Source organism: Terrapene carolina, unplaced genomic scaffold (genome assembly GCF_002925995.2).
Source record: "Terrapene carolina triunguis isolate 2854851 unplaced genomic scaffold, T_m_triunguis-2.0 Scaffold132, whole genome shotgun sequence".
Lineage (NCBI taxonomy): Eukaryota > Metazoa > Chordata > Testudines > Emydidae > Terrapene > Terrapene triunguis.
In genome coordinates this window covers 10353656-10372697 of record NW_020664483.1, presented here as the reverse complement: position 1 = coordinate 10372697, position 19042 = coordinate 10353656, and the positions used below count along the sequence as shown (strand labels likewise).

The window sequence follows — 19042 nt, the reverse complement described above, 5'->3', positions numbered from 1 at the left end:
TCCCACACCCTGAACCCCTCATCCCCAGCCCCACTCCAGAGCCCGTACTCCCAACTGGAGCCCTCACCCCCTCCCACACCCTGAACCCCTCATTCTAGCCCCACCCCGGAGCCTGCACCCCAAGTTAGAGCCCTCATCCCCTCCCAGCCCATTGAAAGTGAGTGAGGGTGGGGGACAGCGAGTTACCGAGGGAGGGGGAATGTAGTGGCCTTGGGGAAGGGGCGGGAAAGGGGGTGTGGCCTCGGGGAAGGGGCGGGGCTAAGGTTTTCAGTTTTGTGCAATTAGAAAGTTGGCAACCGTACTCCAGACAGATCATATTCTTAGGATGATATCAAAAGCAATAGGGAACAGACAAAAGACTGTGGGAGAGGGAGATGGTAGGATAAGATATGAAGCAACTTTGCATAAAAAACTAGTATTCTCAACTTGCTATCTGCCTAGCCACAAGTGTGGTAGTGTTCTGTAGGCACCACGGCAGAGATAAGTCTTAAGCAGCAATTTGATGGAGGAAGGGAGGTATTTTTATGGGTTTTGACAGCGTTTTCCCCAGGAATATGGTTAGGGAGCATAGGATAAAGTGTGACAATGCCGAAGGAACAAGTGGACCTATGCATGATAATGGCTCGTGTCACCAGCAGAGCAGAGGCAGAGTTGGTGTCATGACAGAAGAGTAGGTCTGGTAGGTGAGGCAGAGCTAAATGATGAAGGGAACTGAAGGTGAAGACAATAAGCTTTTGTTTGATCTGGTGGAGACAGGTGAACAAATGGAGGGATAATGAGGGCGGTGAGCCAGAAAGGTGATCTTACCTGTCATAATTAAAAACCAACCATAAAATGGCCTCATTATGGTTCCAGCAGCAATTATAACTCAGCTGGTTGTACTGAGGTAGTGTTTTCTATTCCTGTTTTTCTGTTCACATATATACAGTAGCTTAAAGGAACATCATCAACTTAAAAAAAAATGCATATCTGCTGAAAAAAATTGTATGCCCATCTTTCCCAATCTGGTCAGTTGTCCTAACAGTAGTTCTTGCAGGTATGTTTTTGTCACTCTTAGATCGAACAGAAAAGGGCAGCATCTCTGGTATTTCTTTAACCTGCCTTTGTTGACTTTGCTAGGATGATCGACTGAACAATTTGAGAGTCACCCATCACTATTTGTGATTGACAAATCCCAGCAATGGAAGCTAGGTGCCAATAAAATGCAGTCACTCTATAGAACTATTGGATATAAATCCAAACTGCAAACCAAAACCACCCCTGAATTTGGTGAGTTTTGTTTTGCAAAACCCAAACCTGACTGACAAGGATTTGCAACACCAGCCCTGGCTTTGCACATCTCTAATTATGATGGAACTACCGTAGGTGGTGGGTGAGGTGTTACGGAAGAAGTATGATGCATAGACCAGATCTTATCAATGAAAGACTAGTGACAAAATCATACGGGGGTGGGAAGAACAGAGCTGATTCAGATTCAGCCTACTTAAGATTCTAGGGTTTTAAAACGAGAGGATATTAAATGTATTAAAACCAGTCATTTAAGTATATAGTCATATAGGAGGATTCCCCCAGCATGGGAAAGTCCCCAGGTGCGTACAGCCAGCTACACCAGTTATACTTACCCTCACCCACTCAGCCCTCTAGTGTTGGATACATGTCCAGGGGAATGGGGTTTGGCCAGTGTTCTGGCAATCCCCAGCTAGTGGAACTGTCGCTACCAGAAGGAGCAAGTTATAGCAACCCTAAGACTGTTCTGTTTTGCTGGGGTCCCATGATCAGCACAAAGTCACCTTGATGTTACATTTCCCCTACATCCCACCAGACTCTGCACTGATCGCAGCCCAGCCTGACCGGAGAACTGGGGCCACAGAGCTTTCCTAATCAGGTGGCATAAGCGGTCTACTTAATAAAAGAAGAAAAAACAGCCATCAGCAAATTTGAAAGGAAAACCCAAATAATTCCCTCCCATCCCTCTTCCCAGTTGTGAAGCAGTTATAGGATAGCGTGGGTTTGTCAGGTTGGTGTTTGAAAAAGGCAAGGGTATTATGGGAAATTCTGATAACAATCAAAGATTGTTATAAAAAATTGTGACTTTCATATTTTCAGCCTTCCACACCCGCCTCTCCCAAATTAAGTCACCTTTACGTTAATGTCATCCCTGAGCTCACCTGAGTGTAGGGAATGTGAAGTGTACACTCCTACAGCAAGTTGCCCAGGCTGACAAAATCCAGGCCCGGTGAATAAAAGTCACTGACAGCTTATGAAATATTTAAACAACAAAGTTAAAAGTCTTACTCACTTTCCATTATCTGTGCTAGCACAATGCTGCAATGTCTGATTTGCAAACGCTGGTGGGCAATATTTAATTTATTTTTTTAAATTAAATTCTTTCCACTAGATTTAAAAAAAAATAGTATGGAAAATTTTCTGTTACCATTGGATTTAATAAAAGCTGATTTTAAAACAAACAAATCCCTTAAATCTGGGGCCCAAAACTGAACTGACAGAGTCCCAATAATCCTGACATCCCAATACAAGTCGCAGGCCTAAATTTTCAAAAGTCAATGGTAATTGTGAGATTTCAACCTGAGTCACATGAAATAGTCCTGATTTTCAGACTTACCCACTCTCTGAAAATCAGGCCCTTTTTAAAGGTGGACACCCACAAATTGAGACACCCTAAATCGTTAGTCACAGCCGAAACTTCAGGTCATAAATACTGCAATTGTTTCTAAGAGTACAACTAAGTTCACATTAGCTTTAGTTTCTTATCACTATATCATCTTCAAGGCAGTAACTATCTCATCCTGTGTTTGTACAGCACTTGGGGCAATAGGACTTGATCCTGATTAGGACCTTTGGGCACAACTTTAATATAAAAAATAAAATAAAAATAGTAACACAACCACCACCACCTGCCAGAACATGCTGCTAAAATGTCACATGCAGCCTTAAAGCCTGAAAAAAGTAAAGTGCTATTGTAATTTAAATGTGGACATGGAAATTTAGATTTTCCCTGAATAATCAAAGAAATTAAAAGACCAATCAAATAATAATAAAAAACAGAACAAAATGACAACTGATTTTTGGTTGAGCACCAAAATTTAAACTCTCCCCACAACCCCCTCTGATACAACTCTCACCCAACTTATTCTGTGTGGGCTAAATCTAGTCCTTTGCTCTTAGACTGAGTAGCAAGGGGAGAATTTCAAAAGGGGCTGGGGAAGAAATCCTGCATGTGGCTGCTACAGAGCCCTAATGATGCAGTAGACACTACTGCTTCTGGGTGCCAGCTCCACAGGGGACAATGGCCAGTAGATCCATACAGCAATAGAACCACTAAGTGTTTAACTATAGAGTCCCCAGAGAGCTAAACTTTGTAGTGGGCAGGGGTGCAGATTCTCATTCAGGATGCACAGCTTTTTAAAATAAGAGGAAAATTCACTTTCAGATTGAAAATCCCAAAAGCCTCCCATAGATTCAAAGATCCCAAGGACAGTAGAGACCACTGTGATTATCTAGTCTGACATCCTATATAACATCCTATATATAACACAGGCCATAAAACTTCTCCAAAATAATTGATAGAGCAGATCTTTTAGAAAAAAATCCAATCTTGATTTAAAAGTTGTCAGTGATAGAGAATCCAGCACAACCCTTGGTAAATTGGTCCAATGGTTAGTTACTCTTACTGTTAAAATGTATGCCTTATTTCCAGTCTGAATTTGTCTAGCTTCAACTCCCAGCCATTGGATTGTGTTATATCTTTCTCTGCTAGATTGAAGAGCCCATTTTTAAATATTTGTGCCTCAGGTAGATACTTATAGACTGTAATCAAGTCACCCCCTAATCTTCCCTTTTCTAAACTAAATAGATTGAGCTCCTTGAGTCTGTCATTATAAGGCAGGTTTTCTAATCCTTTAATCATTCCCATGGCTCTTCTCTGAACCCTCTCCAGTTTCTCAACATCCTTCTTCAATTGTGGGCACCAGACCTGGACCAGGGGGTTCAGGCGGCGCGGCGCTCGGTGGGGAGGGGGGGGGGGGGGGGGGAGGGGGGCGGCGCTTTTTTTTGCTGCTTGGGGCAGCAAAAAAGTTAGAGCCAGCCCTGTCAGCGGATGAGCCCCAAATCTTTTTCAGAGTCACTGCTTCCCAGGATAGAGTCCCCTATCCTGTAAGTATGGCTTATGTTCTTTGTATACATCTATGTGTATGTATCGAATACCATTTTCTAAGATATACTGAAAAAGTATCTTGCCCGGCGGGAAAAAAAAAGGAAACAAGATTAAAAAAAACAAAAACGTAATGATTGGCTTGTCTCACAAACTGACACAACAATCTGGATACGCCATTCTCTCTTTTTATTAGGCCCTTATGCTTCTGTATTATAAGTTGCATATTAAAGTAACATGCAAATGACTAGCTATTTCAGAGACAGCATGGGCAGGATTTTGCTTTTCTCACTGTCATTAGTTTTTAATCATGTTTACTCAGACTGCAATCATTCCTGCTAAAATATGGAGTAACTAAGGACTTGTCTACACAAACAATTAGACCATCATGGCAAACTTGGGTGTCAATCTACCCAGCACTAGCCTGCCCTGGATTAACTGTCCTTTCGCACCCTGCTGACGTGCATTAATAGTTTGAGAGAGTGCTTTGATCTAGTCCTCTTTGAACCAGGAGTAGCTCAAAGCGCATTAACAAACTGTTAACTCATGACAGCAGGGTGGACAGGGACAGTTAGACTGTGGCAGGCTAGTGCGGGGTAGATTCACACCCCAGTTTGCCATGGTCTAATTGTGTAGACAAGCCCTAAGTATTGTCTTTGGCAATATTCTGCCTTGATTAGAATCTCTTTTGTAAAATGCAGACGTAATTTTAAATATATAAATGGAAACATTAAAATGTCCATGTTAATCTATTTCCAAAGCCAATTTTTATTTGGCATTTGTTTTTAAAATAATCATTTTACTTCTTCATTCTCCCCTCTCTTCATTACACTTCTCCAAGAAATGAAATATTCCCTTCATACCCAGACCTATCAATGCTTAGAAAGAACACTTACTAATAAGGCCCTGAACATACAAAGCACTTACATATGTGTGTAACTTCAAAGGCACTATTTGTGCTTACACTTCCTCACATGCTTACGGGCCTTCTTGGGCTGGGACTATAAAGAGTCTATAGCTTTAGCTATTATACCTCGATTTATTAATACTTCAAGTACGTAAGTTCAGCCCAAATAAATCGTTTTGAAAATAAGCTTCTTGCCCAGCCTTATTATGATGAAGGTGATAAAAAAATTAGTATTATTTCACACAAAAAGTCAAACCAAAAATATTACTCATCCCAAGTGGGTTAGTAAATAATTCAAGTTCTGTAAAGTTGCTTTAGTATTAACTAGCACAGAGTTAAAGCAGCACTACAGATATAACACCAAATGATCTAAACCCATCCTTATACCTTCTCTTCCCAGTTTTTTTAACCCATTACCTCCTTCTGCTCACTGTAATTCTCCCTCTGAAAGGCTGTACATTTTTGAATAAAATATGAATGCAAGAGAGCTGGGTTCCCTTTTAATGCTTACTTATTAAAAATAGCTAGAATCCATACAATCAAGTGCCTCATCTTCCCAGCCAACAGCGTTTCCAACAGGAAAGAAATCAAAGGTCATGTCACTATAGGACTGACTACAAGCTGTCACATTTTAAAATCCAAACTCTATGCAGTTCCAATGATTTTAGATGGGTGGAAGTCTACTGCAATACGTTCCTCGGAGAACAAGAAGAGAAATGTTTATAATTTAGGCCCTGATCCTGCAAAGACTTACACAGCTGCCTAACCTTACGCACTGAGAGTAGTCAATGGTGCATTCAGTTAAGCACGTGTGTAAGTCTTTGCATCACTGGGCCCTAAAGGGCTTGTTATAACAATTTATTAAGTGCTGTGTAGATAAGCAATGTAGGCTATGCTAACAGTATAGGGCAGGGATCGGCAACCTTTGGCATGCGGCCCGTGAGGGAAAGCCGCTGGCGGGCCGTGCCGGTTTGTTTACCTGCAGTGTCCGCAAGTTCGGCCAATCGCAGCTCCCACTGGCCTCGGTTCGCTGTTCCAGGGCAATGGGAGCTGTGGGAAGGGGTGTGGGCCGAGGGATGTGCTGGCTTCTGCTTCCCGCAGCCCCCATTGGCCTGGAATGGCGAACCGCAGCCAGTGGGAGCTGCGATTGGCCAAACCTGCGGATGCTGCAGGTAAACAAACCATCTACCGATTTCCCTGATGGGCCGCGTGCTGAAGGTTGGTGATCCCTGGTATAGGGACAGTAGAGTGAGTGCAGCCTAGGGGCTGTCGATCAAGGTGTCCACTGTGTGTGACCTTTGTGTATCTGCACATGTGCAGAAGGGACTCCTGGCCAGAGAAGCACGGGTCTCAAAGTCCTGTGATGGTTATGATTCATGTGAAGGGTACTAGACTTACTTTGCCCTGCAACAGTTACTAGTTTACTTAGCAACAGTTCCTAATTTGTTAATCTGTTTACCTGTCAATAACTCCATCATGTTCTGTAGTGATTGTAAATCAGTTGTTAATATAGACACTGTATATACTGTTACCAGTTCTTTGGCATTATGTGGCTAGGCATTATCTGCTAGCTAGGTTCTGCCACTGTGATTCTGCCCAACCAACAGAGTTACAGTGTTTATGATTTCATTTCTATAATAAAAGCTATTGTTTAAATACTAACCAAAGACTCCGGAATTGGATATCTGAAACCAGGCGGGTAGCAGGAGGAACCCGCCAAGGAGCAGTATTGCTTGGGAAGGGAAAGGCCTAGTAGTACCGTCAACAAGCATGTTTTCCCCCTGCAGTCAGAAAATGAAATTGACAAGTCCCTTGTAGGTGGTGAGCCATCATTTTGATTTTCCCAGTGGAAAATTGGAATTTGTCAGAAAAATTGATATTTTTCCACAATTTTTTTTGATTTTTTGCAAAAAAAGGCATTTTCCATTGAAAAATTATTCTGATAGAAAATTCCTGACCATTTCATAATCAGCAGGGACATTGAGCAGATCAAGAGATTTCACAAAAAGAACAGGAGTACTTGTGGCACCTTAGAGACTAACAAATTTGTTAGTCTCTAAGGTGCCACAAGTACTCCTGTTCTTTTTGCGGATACAGACTAACACGGCTGCTACTCTGAAACAAGAGATTTCAGGCTCCCATGAACACACACTGCTAGTCAGGTTTCATAAAGTTCTGTCCAAACTTTTTAGTATGATAACTATGACCATTAACAGAGATCTCCAAAGGAGACAACAACAACCGATAACCAAAGACTCTGGAGACTTGCAAGCTGTAAATATGTAAAGTTATGTAAGTTACCCAAATTAGTCAAAACAGCTTTGAAAAGACACTACAAGCTCTCTTTGCAATCACCAGTAGCTGACAGCAGAAACGTGTAAGGCTAGCATGCTGTAGTTCTATATTTTTGCACTACCCGCATCATACATAAAAGAGTTCCAGAAGACTATTCCTCCACAAGGAAAGAGCTTCTGCACAGCAATGCAATTGGAGTTGCTTTCAGATGGAGACAGATGCACCTTTCTTGGATGGCAAGCTAGCACATGGGACAAAAAATGACTCAAGCTTTTTAATAATTACATAGTATTGAAAATTAACATTCCTTTTAATAGCCAAGCAAGAAGTAGTTAACAAGCATAGAATCTTACAAGTATCCAGTTTCATCATGGCATCTGTAAAACAACCCATCTAGCAATAGAAACCATAGCAGCAATTTAGCAGTTTACTCCACTTACCCATTTCCTGCCTGGTACTGCATACTCCTGTCCCATAGTTCTGTAATACATCTGCCAGTGTTTTCAAAGCATTAGCATCTGTTTCTGCAAAGCCGAGGTAGTTATAAGAGCCCATGTTGATTACATCCTTGATAGTTCTTCCAGTAAACCTACAATTAAAGCAGATTTTAAAGGAGGAGGCAATAAATAAATAAATATTTATCCATCAAGTTTGGTTCTATTGCCATATTCCAATTTGGGAAATTACATTCTGTATACTTATAGTCCTATTTATAGTTTCCAATTGTTTTCTACTTAACTGGGTCAAAAGAAGAGGTCACTTACTGTAACTGGAGGTTCTTCGAGACGTGTGGTCACTATCTGAGTTCCACATGTGGGTGCGCATGTGCGCCCTGTGCCTGAATCTGGAAGTTTTTTCCAAGCAGTGTCTGTATGCCTCCTCGTGCTCCCGACCAGAGGTATAAGGGACAGTGTGGGTCGATACCACTCCCGTTCCTACTCTTACTGCAATGTGGTCAAGTCCCAAGCAGAGGGGATGGAGGACAAGTAGTGGAACACAGATAGGGACCACATATCTCAAAGAACCTCCAGTTACAGTAAGTAACCTCCTACTCTTCTTCTTCGAATGATTCCACATGTGGGTGACTTGTGATCAGTGTGGTGGTGGATGCAAGGAGGCTACTGGCAGAGCCATTTGCAATACAGCTAATCCCACGGCTTTGTTCGCAGCTACTGCATGATCGAGGGCATAGTGCATTGTGAATGTGTGTATGGAATAACAGGCTGTGTCTTTGCAGATGTCTTGCCACAGAATGTCAGCTAACGAAGCGGAGGAAGTGGCTTGTGCCCATGTAGAACTGTAACGCCCCTGAGAGCAAGCTGTAATGCTCCCAGGAGAGGGGAGGTTTGATATCTTGTAGCATTCCAGCATGCAGCCTAAGACCCACTTGGAGAGCCTCTGTGAGGATATGGTTTGGCCCCTTGATATTTTTGCCAGGGCTACGAAGAGTGATGGAGACTTTTGAAAGGGTTTAGTTCTTTGTAGGTAGAACGCCAGGGCCCGACTGACATCGAGGGAGTGTAGTCTCCTGTCTGTAGGGGAGGCGTGTGGTTTTGGGCAGAACACAGGCAAAAGGATGGATTGGTTGAGATGGAATTCTGACACAATCTTAGGGAGAAATTTGGGGTGTGGTCTCAAGGAAACTTTGTCCTTATGGAATACCGTGTAGGGAGAGCCAGCCATCATGGCTGCTAGTTTACTGATCCTTTGGACCCAACTTGGAATGCCACTTTTATGAAAAGGTGGGCCATGGTATAGGTTCGAAAGGTAGTCTCATGAGGCCTGAGAGGACGAGGTTAAGGTCCCTCTGAGGTGTGGGTTTGGTGAATGGTCGGAAGGTTTTCAGCAGGCCTTTCATGAATCGTACCATCGTAGGGTATGTAAAGATGGAGCATCTGTCCACTGGGGGAAGGAAGGCCGCCACGATGTACATCGATAGAGCTGAGAGCTAAACCCAATGTTTTTAGGGCAAGGAAGTAATCTAGGATGACCAGAATGCTCACCCTGTCTGGTGAATGGTGGTGGCGGCAGACCCACTCCAGGAAGCGAAACCACTTTGCTTGATAGCATGTTTTGATTGATTCTTTTCTGCTCTGGTTAAGGATCTGCTGGACTGGCGTGGATCTTCTCTATGTGAGACGCCCATCCAAACACCAGGGTGTGAGGTGAAGTACGTCCAGGCGGGGATGTTTGAACCTGCCCTGATATTGCGTGAGAAGATCTGGGGATAACCGGAACCTGATTAGTGCACGGGTGGAGAGCTTCATGAGGTCTGTGAACTAGAATGGTCAGGGACGGTAGGGTGCTGTGAGGATGATGGTGGCTCTGTCCCGACACACCTGAGAATCTGAAGCAACAGGGGAATGGGGGGGGGGGAAGGAATATTGAGGTATGCAACTTTCATGTCAAGATCCGTGAACCAAGCTTCCTCGTGGAGACAGGAAATCGATGTCAACATGATCATGCAGAATTTCAGCTTTCTGATTAATGTAATTTAGCTGATGAAGGTCCAGGATGGGTCTCCGCCCTATGCCTTTTTTCAGGATGAGGAAACATGGTGAATAGAATCCTTTCCCTTGGGGTTGTGGAGGAATGCCCTCTATCACACCCTTGCGGAGCAGGAAGTCAGTTTCCTGCCGAGTAATCAATTGGTGGAAGAGATTCCCTGAAGGGGGTCGGGGGGGGCGGAGAGGGATGAGGCGGGAAGGAGACAAACTCTATGGAGTATCTTTGATGGATGATCTTCAGTATTCAACTGTCCATGGTAATCTTGCCTCAACTGTGGGCAAAATGGGCAAGGCGGACGCTGAAGATGCTGAGAATGAAGCGGTTAGCATTCATAGTGGTTTGAGGGTGTTGACCCACATGTCAAAAATGGCCTGTGGCTGAGATAAGGTCAAGGAGATGGTAGTGGCCGGAGCTGGGAAGTGGGGCCTCTGGAACCTCAGTCGTTTTCAAGGGGGTTCCGGTGGCTGCTGGTAATAGGGCAGATAGGCAGCCGGTGGATGGTATCTGAAAGGCTGCAGCTGGTAATTCCATGTAGGGGCTGTGGTGTAGATTCCCAAAGAGCGTAGAGTGGAGCATGAATCCTTCAGGAAGTGCAGGGATTCATCTGTTTTGGCGTTGAAGAGATTGGCTTTGTCCAAAGGGTGGTCTTCTGGACCTCCCAAAGGAACCTGGACAACTGAAGCCATGAATCCCTGTGCATCACAAGTCCAGTGGCTAAGGAGAGGGAAGCAGTGTCAGCTGCCTCCACTGCTGCCTGGAGGGCGACCTTCACCACCAGTATACACTTGTCCATTAGGGCCTGGAACTGGGCCTGGTCTTCCACAGGAAGCTTGTCCTTAAACTCTGCTAGACTGCCATATATGTAAAAATTGTACTTAGCTAGCAGAGCCTGATAGTTCACTATGTGGAATTGCAGACTCGCCGATGAAAATGGAGATAAGAATGTCTTTGTATGTCTGGGTGTCTGCGGGGTGCCCATGGAGACTTTGGAGGGACCCGATTCCATCGTCAGGCCTGTTCTGTCTGAGTGATGTCGAACTGGCACTGTCGGAGCATCCAAAGCCGCACTCATAGACGGGCACTCTAAGAGTCCTTGTACCAGTCCTTGTACTGGCATTACTGATGGGTCCTGCTTCTTCTTTGCCTTATCCTCCATATGGGGTGTGTGTGTGTGTCTTTGGCACTGGTTCCGCGGGGTCCGGGTGTGACATCTCACCCAACTTGGCATAACTTGAGGAGGGAATGCATCTCTTATGAGCAGTATGCTGCAGGGATCTGCTCTTGTGCCCGTGAGAGTGTTTTTTGCTCTCATGGTGGGACTTGTCCTTACTTTTCAGTGTTGGCGGTTACACACCATGGCTTGTGCTTGGAGGGGCACTGCCGGGTTGTGGCGGCTGTTGTACAGGGGGGTCTCCCTGGCCAGGATCTGAGTGCATCCAGGGCCTCATCGCCTCTTCCATCAGGAATTTGCAGAGATGGAGCTCACAGGCCTTTCTGGTTCTGGGCGGGAAGGACTTACAGATGGCACACTTCGCCGAGATGTGTGCTTCTCCCAGGCAGTATAGGCACCATCACTGATAAAATAGGAAAGAGGGCAGGAGATGCAGTTCTTGAAGCCTGGGATCTTAGACATAATCCATCAGTGTTGAGGGGTTGAGTCCCCCAACTGGGGAGTGGTTCTATTAAACTACAAATTATACTACAACTATATTAACTATATTAATTATCCTAACTAAGGTATAGAGTAACATTAAGTCTAAATTATTTACAGTAGAGAAAGGCAAGTCTCTCATCTGGTAAGAGCGAAGGAGGATCAGGGGTTCCAACTCAGGCCATGTGGCAGTAAGAGGGAACTGGAGTGGCATTGCCTGGTACTGCCCCATATACCTTCAGTCGGGAGCATGAGGAGATGTACCACGCATGTGCGGGTCAACAGACACTGTGTGTGCACCCATGTGTGGAATACATACAAGGCCCATCACTCAAAGAAGAACTGTTTGCTTACACACAATGTTTGCCACAATGTTCCATCCTACAGGTGACTGCATTTCAGGGTCGAGTGAAACAATGCCTGTATATATTGTTTCAAAATTGCCTTAGGATCGTTCAGGAGGAACAATGTACATTTGACATATGCTTATCCGCTTCCAGACTCTGTTGGACCGTCAGAGGCATGGCTTCCATCAAGTTGTGTTAAGAGAGCCATTACCAGAGGAACAACCGTGCATCATACATTGGAAAAAATAAGGAGACATTTCAATGTCATTTCAATAATCTGAAAAATAATCCATAAAACCCACATGCTGCAACACTCCCAATATCTTTCTAATACATGCGTTTACTTTTTCAAAATATTTCAGCGACCATAGTATAAACAGAGACACTACATACGCTTTCACTATAGTGCTTTTCTACCTCAATTTCAATAGAATGATGTTGAGTGTATATAAAGCCCTAGGTTCCAAGCTTGAAACTCAATACCAAAGAATTGGTGCAGATCCTTGTGTGTAATTCAGAAGTCTCATCTACACAGCACAAGCAACCATCATTCACAACTGTGCTTAAGAAAGGTTTAAACCAAACTGGGTTATAAGAGAGTTTGGCCGAGCAGTGTGGATGGGTCCAAACTGTGTTATAAATGCTTTTAAATCTCTTTTAGGTTTTTACCTGGGTTAAAGCAATTTTTTTTTAAAAAGCCCATTTGCAACATAATTTGGCCTCCTTCCATCCTGCCTGCCCAAACAGTGTTTAGAAGCACAGTGCTCGATCTTCAGCTGGTATAGAGCCACTGACTTTAATGGCTGAAGTGTTAAATGCTGTTGTTTTCCCTTTGTAGATGGATCAGAAATTAGTTTTGTAACACCAGTAACCTACATTTAAAGCAGATTTTAGAGACGGGGGCAATATATAAATAAACAAATAATATTTACCCATCGAGTTTTGTTCTGTTGCCATCTTCCAACTTGAGAAATTACATTCTGCATACTTATATTCCCATTATAGTTTTCTACTTCCCTGGCTAAAAAGCTGTTGCTTGCTACCTGTAGCCTGACCCACCTAAATGTCCAGTTGAAATCATCTGTAACACGTTCCATCAGGTCAAACTGTGGCCCTGGGACGCTGCAGATTGGACGGTTCCAGTTATCTCGTATTCTCATGTAGAGGTTTCTTGTGTAAAAGTTCTCAAAATCTTGATAAAGTGGCACAAAATCCTGGTTTGAAAACATGTACAGGGTTACATTTCTAGGCAAGTCACCATCTTATGTCCTTTATTTATTCAAATTAAAAAGACAGACTAATTCCTTAAGAAACTGGTAGTAGTACAAGCCTAGTGTTCCTGTGCCATATATAAACTCCCACATTTGCAGATTTGCTTAATTACATAGATTACCATGTATGGCCCATTTATTTCTGCCTGGCAAGTAGCAGAGAACTCATGAAAGGGCCCAATCTTCTGAAAGCTCATACCAGGAGGAGCCATCATGCCAGATACACACTATGAAAGTTATTTTGAAAATAGAGAGTTTCATTATAATGCAGAGCTGCTAGCAAATGTGGGATACAAAGCCCATCATAATCCATAAGAAAACAGGTTCATTAGATATAACCTGAAAACCTACAGTGATTTATTTGGATATTTTCAGCCTAGACTAGAAGTTCCCCCCTCAGTTTATACATGCCTTCTTCTTGTAGGGCATTGACTTTGGTTGACAAATACTTAACCATGGATTATATATATGTTGCATCACAGTCATACTAGTTAGCAAATATATACATATGAAATATGAGAATTAGCAGAATACACAATGGTGTGGTAAAAAGGTTTTATTGGAAAGTTTAGGATCATCATTATTCACAAGTGGCCAAATCACAGAGGACATATAAAAAGTGTGATAATGAAGTCTTTATATCCTGCTACGTCATTATGTAGCTTATGCTGCTTTAAAAAACCCTACAAAAACAAAAACACCCCACCCCCTATTTTAGGAACAGTACCATCTTCCAGATTTTTTTGAATGGATTTGGTATTTTTTTTGTATCTTTCCTCCTATAGCTCCAGGTCCCTTGACCCAAACTACAGAGGGCTCAGAAGGAGAAGGAAATTATAAACTAATCAATTTTAGAACCCATACAAATGATTATAAAATAGCTTTTCTGTGTATCACAATGCCGTGACTTTAGGGTCCCATATCTTGGGCCTACCAGGGAAAGAAGCAATTCTTGGGTGTCTCGTTGGAATATGAGGATCCCTCACTTATTTCTAGCCCTGATCATGCACAGGGCTTTGAGTGGTAAACCTGCCACCAGTCCAAAAATGAACTGGTCAGTCCTGGCCCTCAGACCAATGTAATTTTGGAGTGGGGACAGGTGAAGAAGGAAACCTTTGTGATATATATGGCCCATATTTGAAAGCTGCTCAGATTGTTAGAAATAGTGCCCCCATGGGAATCTCAGGGATCAAGCATGAATTGATCATCTATAGCTGCTTGTTATCATTCATGCTTCCACTTCCTCTGGCAGGTCTGCTTTAAATTGTCTGGATCAGTATCAGACAGACTGGTATTCGATACAGATATGGTCAATTTAAAGCAGACCTGCCAGAGGAGATTGAAGCATGCATCTAAGGCAAACTGTTTTTGTTTTGTAGCTGGAGCAGAAGAATCAGACTAATTTATGATTTACTTGGCAAACATACACTCTGATGGGAATCTGCCAAAATACTCTCTGTGGAGTAGCGAGAGGGCAGCACGACAATGGTCTCCATTTTAAAAGGGGATAGCATCATAATATTGTCATTATTGTACTCTGTATATCAACAGTACTCCAGTGTATTCCCAAAAACTCTTCCGGGGCATCATTTATGCACGTGTTAGCATAACGGAATTAGGGCAACAGCAATCCCCAAATTATCCAGGAATAGTGCTCCAGTTTCCAACAATTGTTATAAATCAGGGTTTTATATTTTGGTATCACAGCTTATTTTCTGCTTGATCGCTACCTATGTGTGAACTTCATTTGTATTTACCATCTCCTGTGTTTATAGGAAGAAAACAAGTCACTCTCTTAAAATAGCAGTCTGCAAAGAGTTTTTTAAAATACATATTCTTAGGTTAAAAATGTTGATGACTAAGCTAAAGAATACCACATGCCCGAGCTTTGTTCTTTCAGGACATATTTTAGCTTTCAAGCAAATATAAAGCTCTTGATTCTGCAAATTGTCACCTCCCTCTCCTTTTACTATTATGGGCTGTTACTAACAAAATTTCCTTTTGGACAGATAGAAGAGGAAACTAGGCTCCTGGAGAGGCCAGCCAGATAGGTTTGTTAGTGTAATGAGAAAAGATAAGAAACAGAGCTAAAGTGTTGCTGGGTATGCCAGGAGATAAATATATGAACGTACACTTGGAGACTGCCTTGACTCCTGTCTCGAGGCAAGGTCAAGCAACCAGTCGGGAGGGACAAGGGGGTTGGGGCAGGGGAGGCATAAGACACACTAAAAGCCAAAGAAAAGCCTGACCTTGGCCAGAACACAACCTTACTCCTTACTTTTCCCATGGGATACAAAAGAGGTGGTACCAAAGCCCCCAGACTCACAACCCACCAAAACGGAACATGACCATGAATTGTAAGGGGTGGGACCAGGGGCATGTGTAACCCACACACCCCCTGAGTGTGGTGTTCTGTCCCATCTAGTGGCACCGAGACCACTTAGAGACAGAGAGAAAATGAGTCTGCTCTACAGCCTTAGCTAACTGCCAGTTGGCTTTTAGCTCATGTGGTAGAGGCTCATGCTTTAAGCTCCAGAGGTCCCCGGTTCAATCCCACCCGCTGACAACCGCGGTCTGTCGGCATTACAAGTAGGCAGACTCATTTTATCTCTCTCTTTAAGTGGTCTCGGTGCCACTAGATGGGACAGAACACCACACCCAGGAGGTGTGTGGGTTACACATGCATTACAGGTAGGGTGACCAGATGTCCCGATTTTATAGGGACAGTCCTGATTTTTGGGTCTTTTTCTTATATAGGCTCCTATTACCCCACCCTGGTCCCGATTTTTCACATTTGCTGTCTGGTCACCCTAATTACAGGTATAATTAAGCCTGGGAAGGAGGAGGAGGTGGGAAAAACAGAGACTCTGCGGCATACAGAGCTATGGATATGCTTGCTTGATTAACCCCAATAAGCATCTCATTGTCTGCACTTCAGATTTCTGGTCTTCTGCTTTCTGTCTGCATGACAAGAACCAGGAGAGAGTGAAGGGAAAGCCCTTAACACAATACACAAACTTTTTTCATACATACTTTTTGTTCTTCTCTTTCTGCAGCAAGGTTACAACTTTCTAATCCACAGGCTCTCATAAAATCTCGCAGGTAGCCAAATATTGTTCCAACGCCAAAGCCCAAATAAGTCAAAACAGCAACATACATTGGTGCTTGTTCAAAGTGTTCATTAAACGGCCTTTTGTAGAGACCTCCATTTGATATGCCATTTTTCTGAAAATGCAAAATAAGAATTTGTGATTAAAACATTTCAACTGGCCTTAAAACCAAAAATAATTTGCTTCAAGACCTCCGGCTTTTAGACGCAATCTCTTCCTATAATGTAGCATGGAGTAGCAGAGGTATATCATCACAGCATTAGACCCAGCAAATCCTAAATTTAAGGAGGATTACTTCTTATGCTGTAGTCGTTGTTATAAGTTCTAGGAATAAGACAAGCAATAACAGGAAAGGGGGTAACCTGGGCTTGTACCTTGAGTTAGCTTACAAAATTGAGATTGCAGAATATGCCAGTGTTGAAATCAAGGGCTGTTATTTGTGTCCATTTAATAAAATTCAATTTTTTCCTGTGTATAGAAAAGATACTTCCACTGGACACTGATTGAAGGCTTTGCAGGCACCAAGAGAAATGCATAGATCCACTTAAAAAAAATAGCGGAAAGGGCAAAAATCAGTAATGGTGCTAATGCTGCTGATGCTCAATTTTATTTATGAAGATTTTATAATTTTTACTTGAAAGAGAGAGAGAATGAAGTCTAGCTATATACACATACACATATATTTTATATACACAAACAAACACTGATTTGCTCTTGAGAAATTTGTCTCTAGCTCATATTGGGATTGTAAGGTTACATTTATAAACAAAGGGTTGGATTGTAACAAATTTTGGGTCACAAGTCACTGAATTACTAAACATCCAAGATGAAGGTTTGACAGGCTAAATCAATACTAATCAAAATTGATGTAGAAACATGATCAGAAATATGGATCTTATCAATACCTACAGCGTCTATCTGTGCTGCTAAGAGTATGGAAATTCAGAAGAATATCTAGCATGTAGTGAGGCGGTGTGACCTCCCTTCAAGCCAGAAGGGGAGGAACCACCCTCCGTGCACAAGTGGGCGGAGCCAGGCCTGCCTCGCTCCTCCCGCTGGAAGTACATCACTGGGACAGGAAGTATAAAGGGCAGGGCCTCCCGCTCAGTTGGGGCCGAGACACCAAAGGAGGCAGCCGAATCCTGCTCACTCCCGGACGCTGATCTGCTGCTGAACCCAGTGATGTCCTGCCCGCTGGGGAGCCCGTTCCTGCCACGGACCTGCCGGGACTGCTACAGGCCACCTACCCAGAGGAGGCGGAGGACGCCCTGCTGTTCCATGTACACCCCAAGGGGAGGGGAGGAAGTGGCCCAGAGACAGTCGACCTTAGACTGGCTGCAGCTTCACCTGAGGCACGGCCAATGTGTTACGATTGGGATCCCCGCTGACCCAGTGGCAGACCACTCCACCACTGTTAGGGCCCTGGGTTGGGATCCAATGGAGTAGGGTAGGCCTGGACCCCACCAGCCACCCCACGCCTGGGGTGGCGGCTTCCCCTCGCCAGGCCCAGTGGCCGTGCCCGTCGGTTGTCTGCTGGAGCCAGGATGTCCTACCCCTGGGGTTTCCTCTGGCTCTGCTACAAGAGCCCAGAACTGATTGACTACTGGGTTTGCTCTGTCTCTGCCTCCATAGGCCAGCGCTAATTGACTGGTGGGGTCACTCTGCCCTGGGCCGAAGGGCTTGGAGCTACTTAATGCTGGTGTTGGCCCGAGCCCCTGCCCCAAGGGCCCCGAAACCATAGACTAAGGCGGGTCGCAGCCCCTGCTTGAAACGTCCAAGGGCCCTAGACGGTTGGCTGCACAACCCGTTAAAGTGGTCAGGACGCTAATGCCTACGCTGATTCCCCTGATGCGAGGTGGAGGCCCCGATGACGAAGTGAGGCAGTGTGGCCTCCCTCCAACCCAGAGGGAGAGGGACAGCCGCCCCACCACTACAAGCCTCAAAAATGTTTAGTGAACTGGAAGATTTAAAACAAACAAACAAACAAACAAACAAACATATTCCCTCTCTGTCAGGTTTAAATGTTGCAAAGTGTTCTGCATTCTTCAATGTATCTAAAGTATTTATTGTATCAGTCTTCGAGATGGGTTTATTTGTTCCTCATCCCAGGATTACACATTTTAACAATATTGACCCATTCAGGGGCAAGATTAGAAAGGCAAAGGCACAAAATGAGCTCAAAGTAGCTACGGGAATAAAGGGGAACAAGAAGACTTTTTATCAATACATTAGAAGCAAGAGGAAGACCAAAGACAGGGTAGGCCCACTGCTTAGTGAAGAGGGAGAAACAGTAACAGGAAACTTGGAAATGGCAGAGATGCTTAATGACTTCTTTGTTTCGGTCTTCACTGAGAAGTCTGAAGGAATGCCTAACATAGTGAATGCTAATGGGAAGGGGGTAGGTTTAGCAGATAAAATAAAAAAAGAACAAGTTAAAAATCACTTAGAAAAGTTAGATGCCTGCAAGTCACCAGGGCCCGATGAAATGCATCCTAGAATACTCAAGGAGCTAATAGAGGAGGTATCTGAGCCTCTAGCTATTATCTTTGGAAAATCATGGGAGACGGGAGAGATTCCAGAAGACTGGAAAAGGGCAAATATAGTGCCCATCTATAAAAAGGGAAATAAAAACAACCCAGGAAACTACAGACCAGTTAGTTTAACTTCTGTGCCAGGGAAGATAATGGAGCAAGTAATTAAGGAAATCATCTGCAAACACTTGGAAGGTGGTAAGGTGATAGGGAACAGCCAGCATGGATTTGTAAAGAACAAATCATGTCAA

The 19042-nt window shown here is 43.7% G+C and overlaps 1 protein-coding gene across 1 annotated transcript in view; it reads right to left on the bottom strand.

The window, feature by feature from the left end:
* SPTLC3 (serine palmitoyltransferase long chain base subunit 3) overlaps positions 1-19042 on the bottom strand; it is a 125174-nt gene that overhangs the window by 57046 nt on the left and 49086 nt on the right. Inside the window, exons 2-4 of the mRNA XM_026653225.1 lie at positions 16184-16375; positions 12939-13093; positions 7814-7962 (exon numbers count right to left, since the gene is read on the bottom strand). Of these exons, the coding sequence (XP_026509010.1) occupies positions 7814-7962; positions 12939-13093; positions 16184-16375 (496 nt within the window). The remainder of the gene's footprint in view (positions 1-7813; positions 7963-12938; positions 13094-16183; positions 16376-19042) is intronic.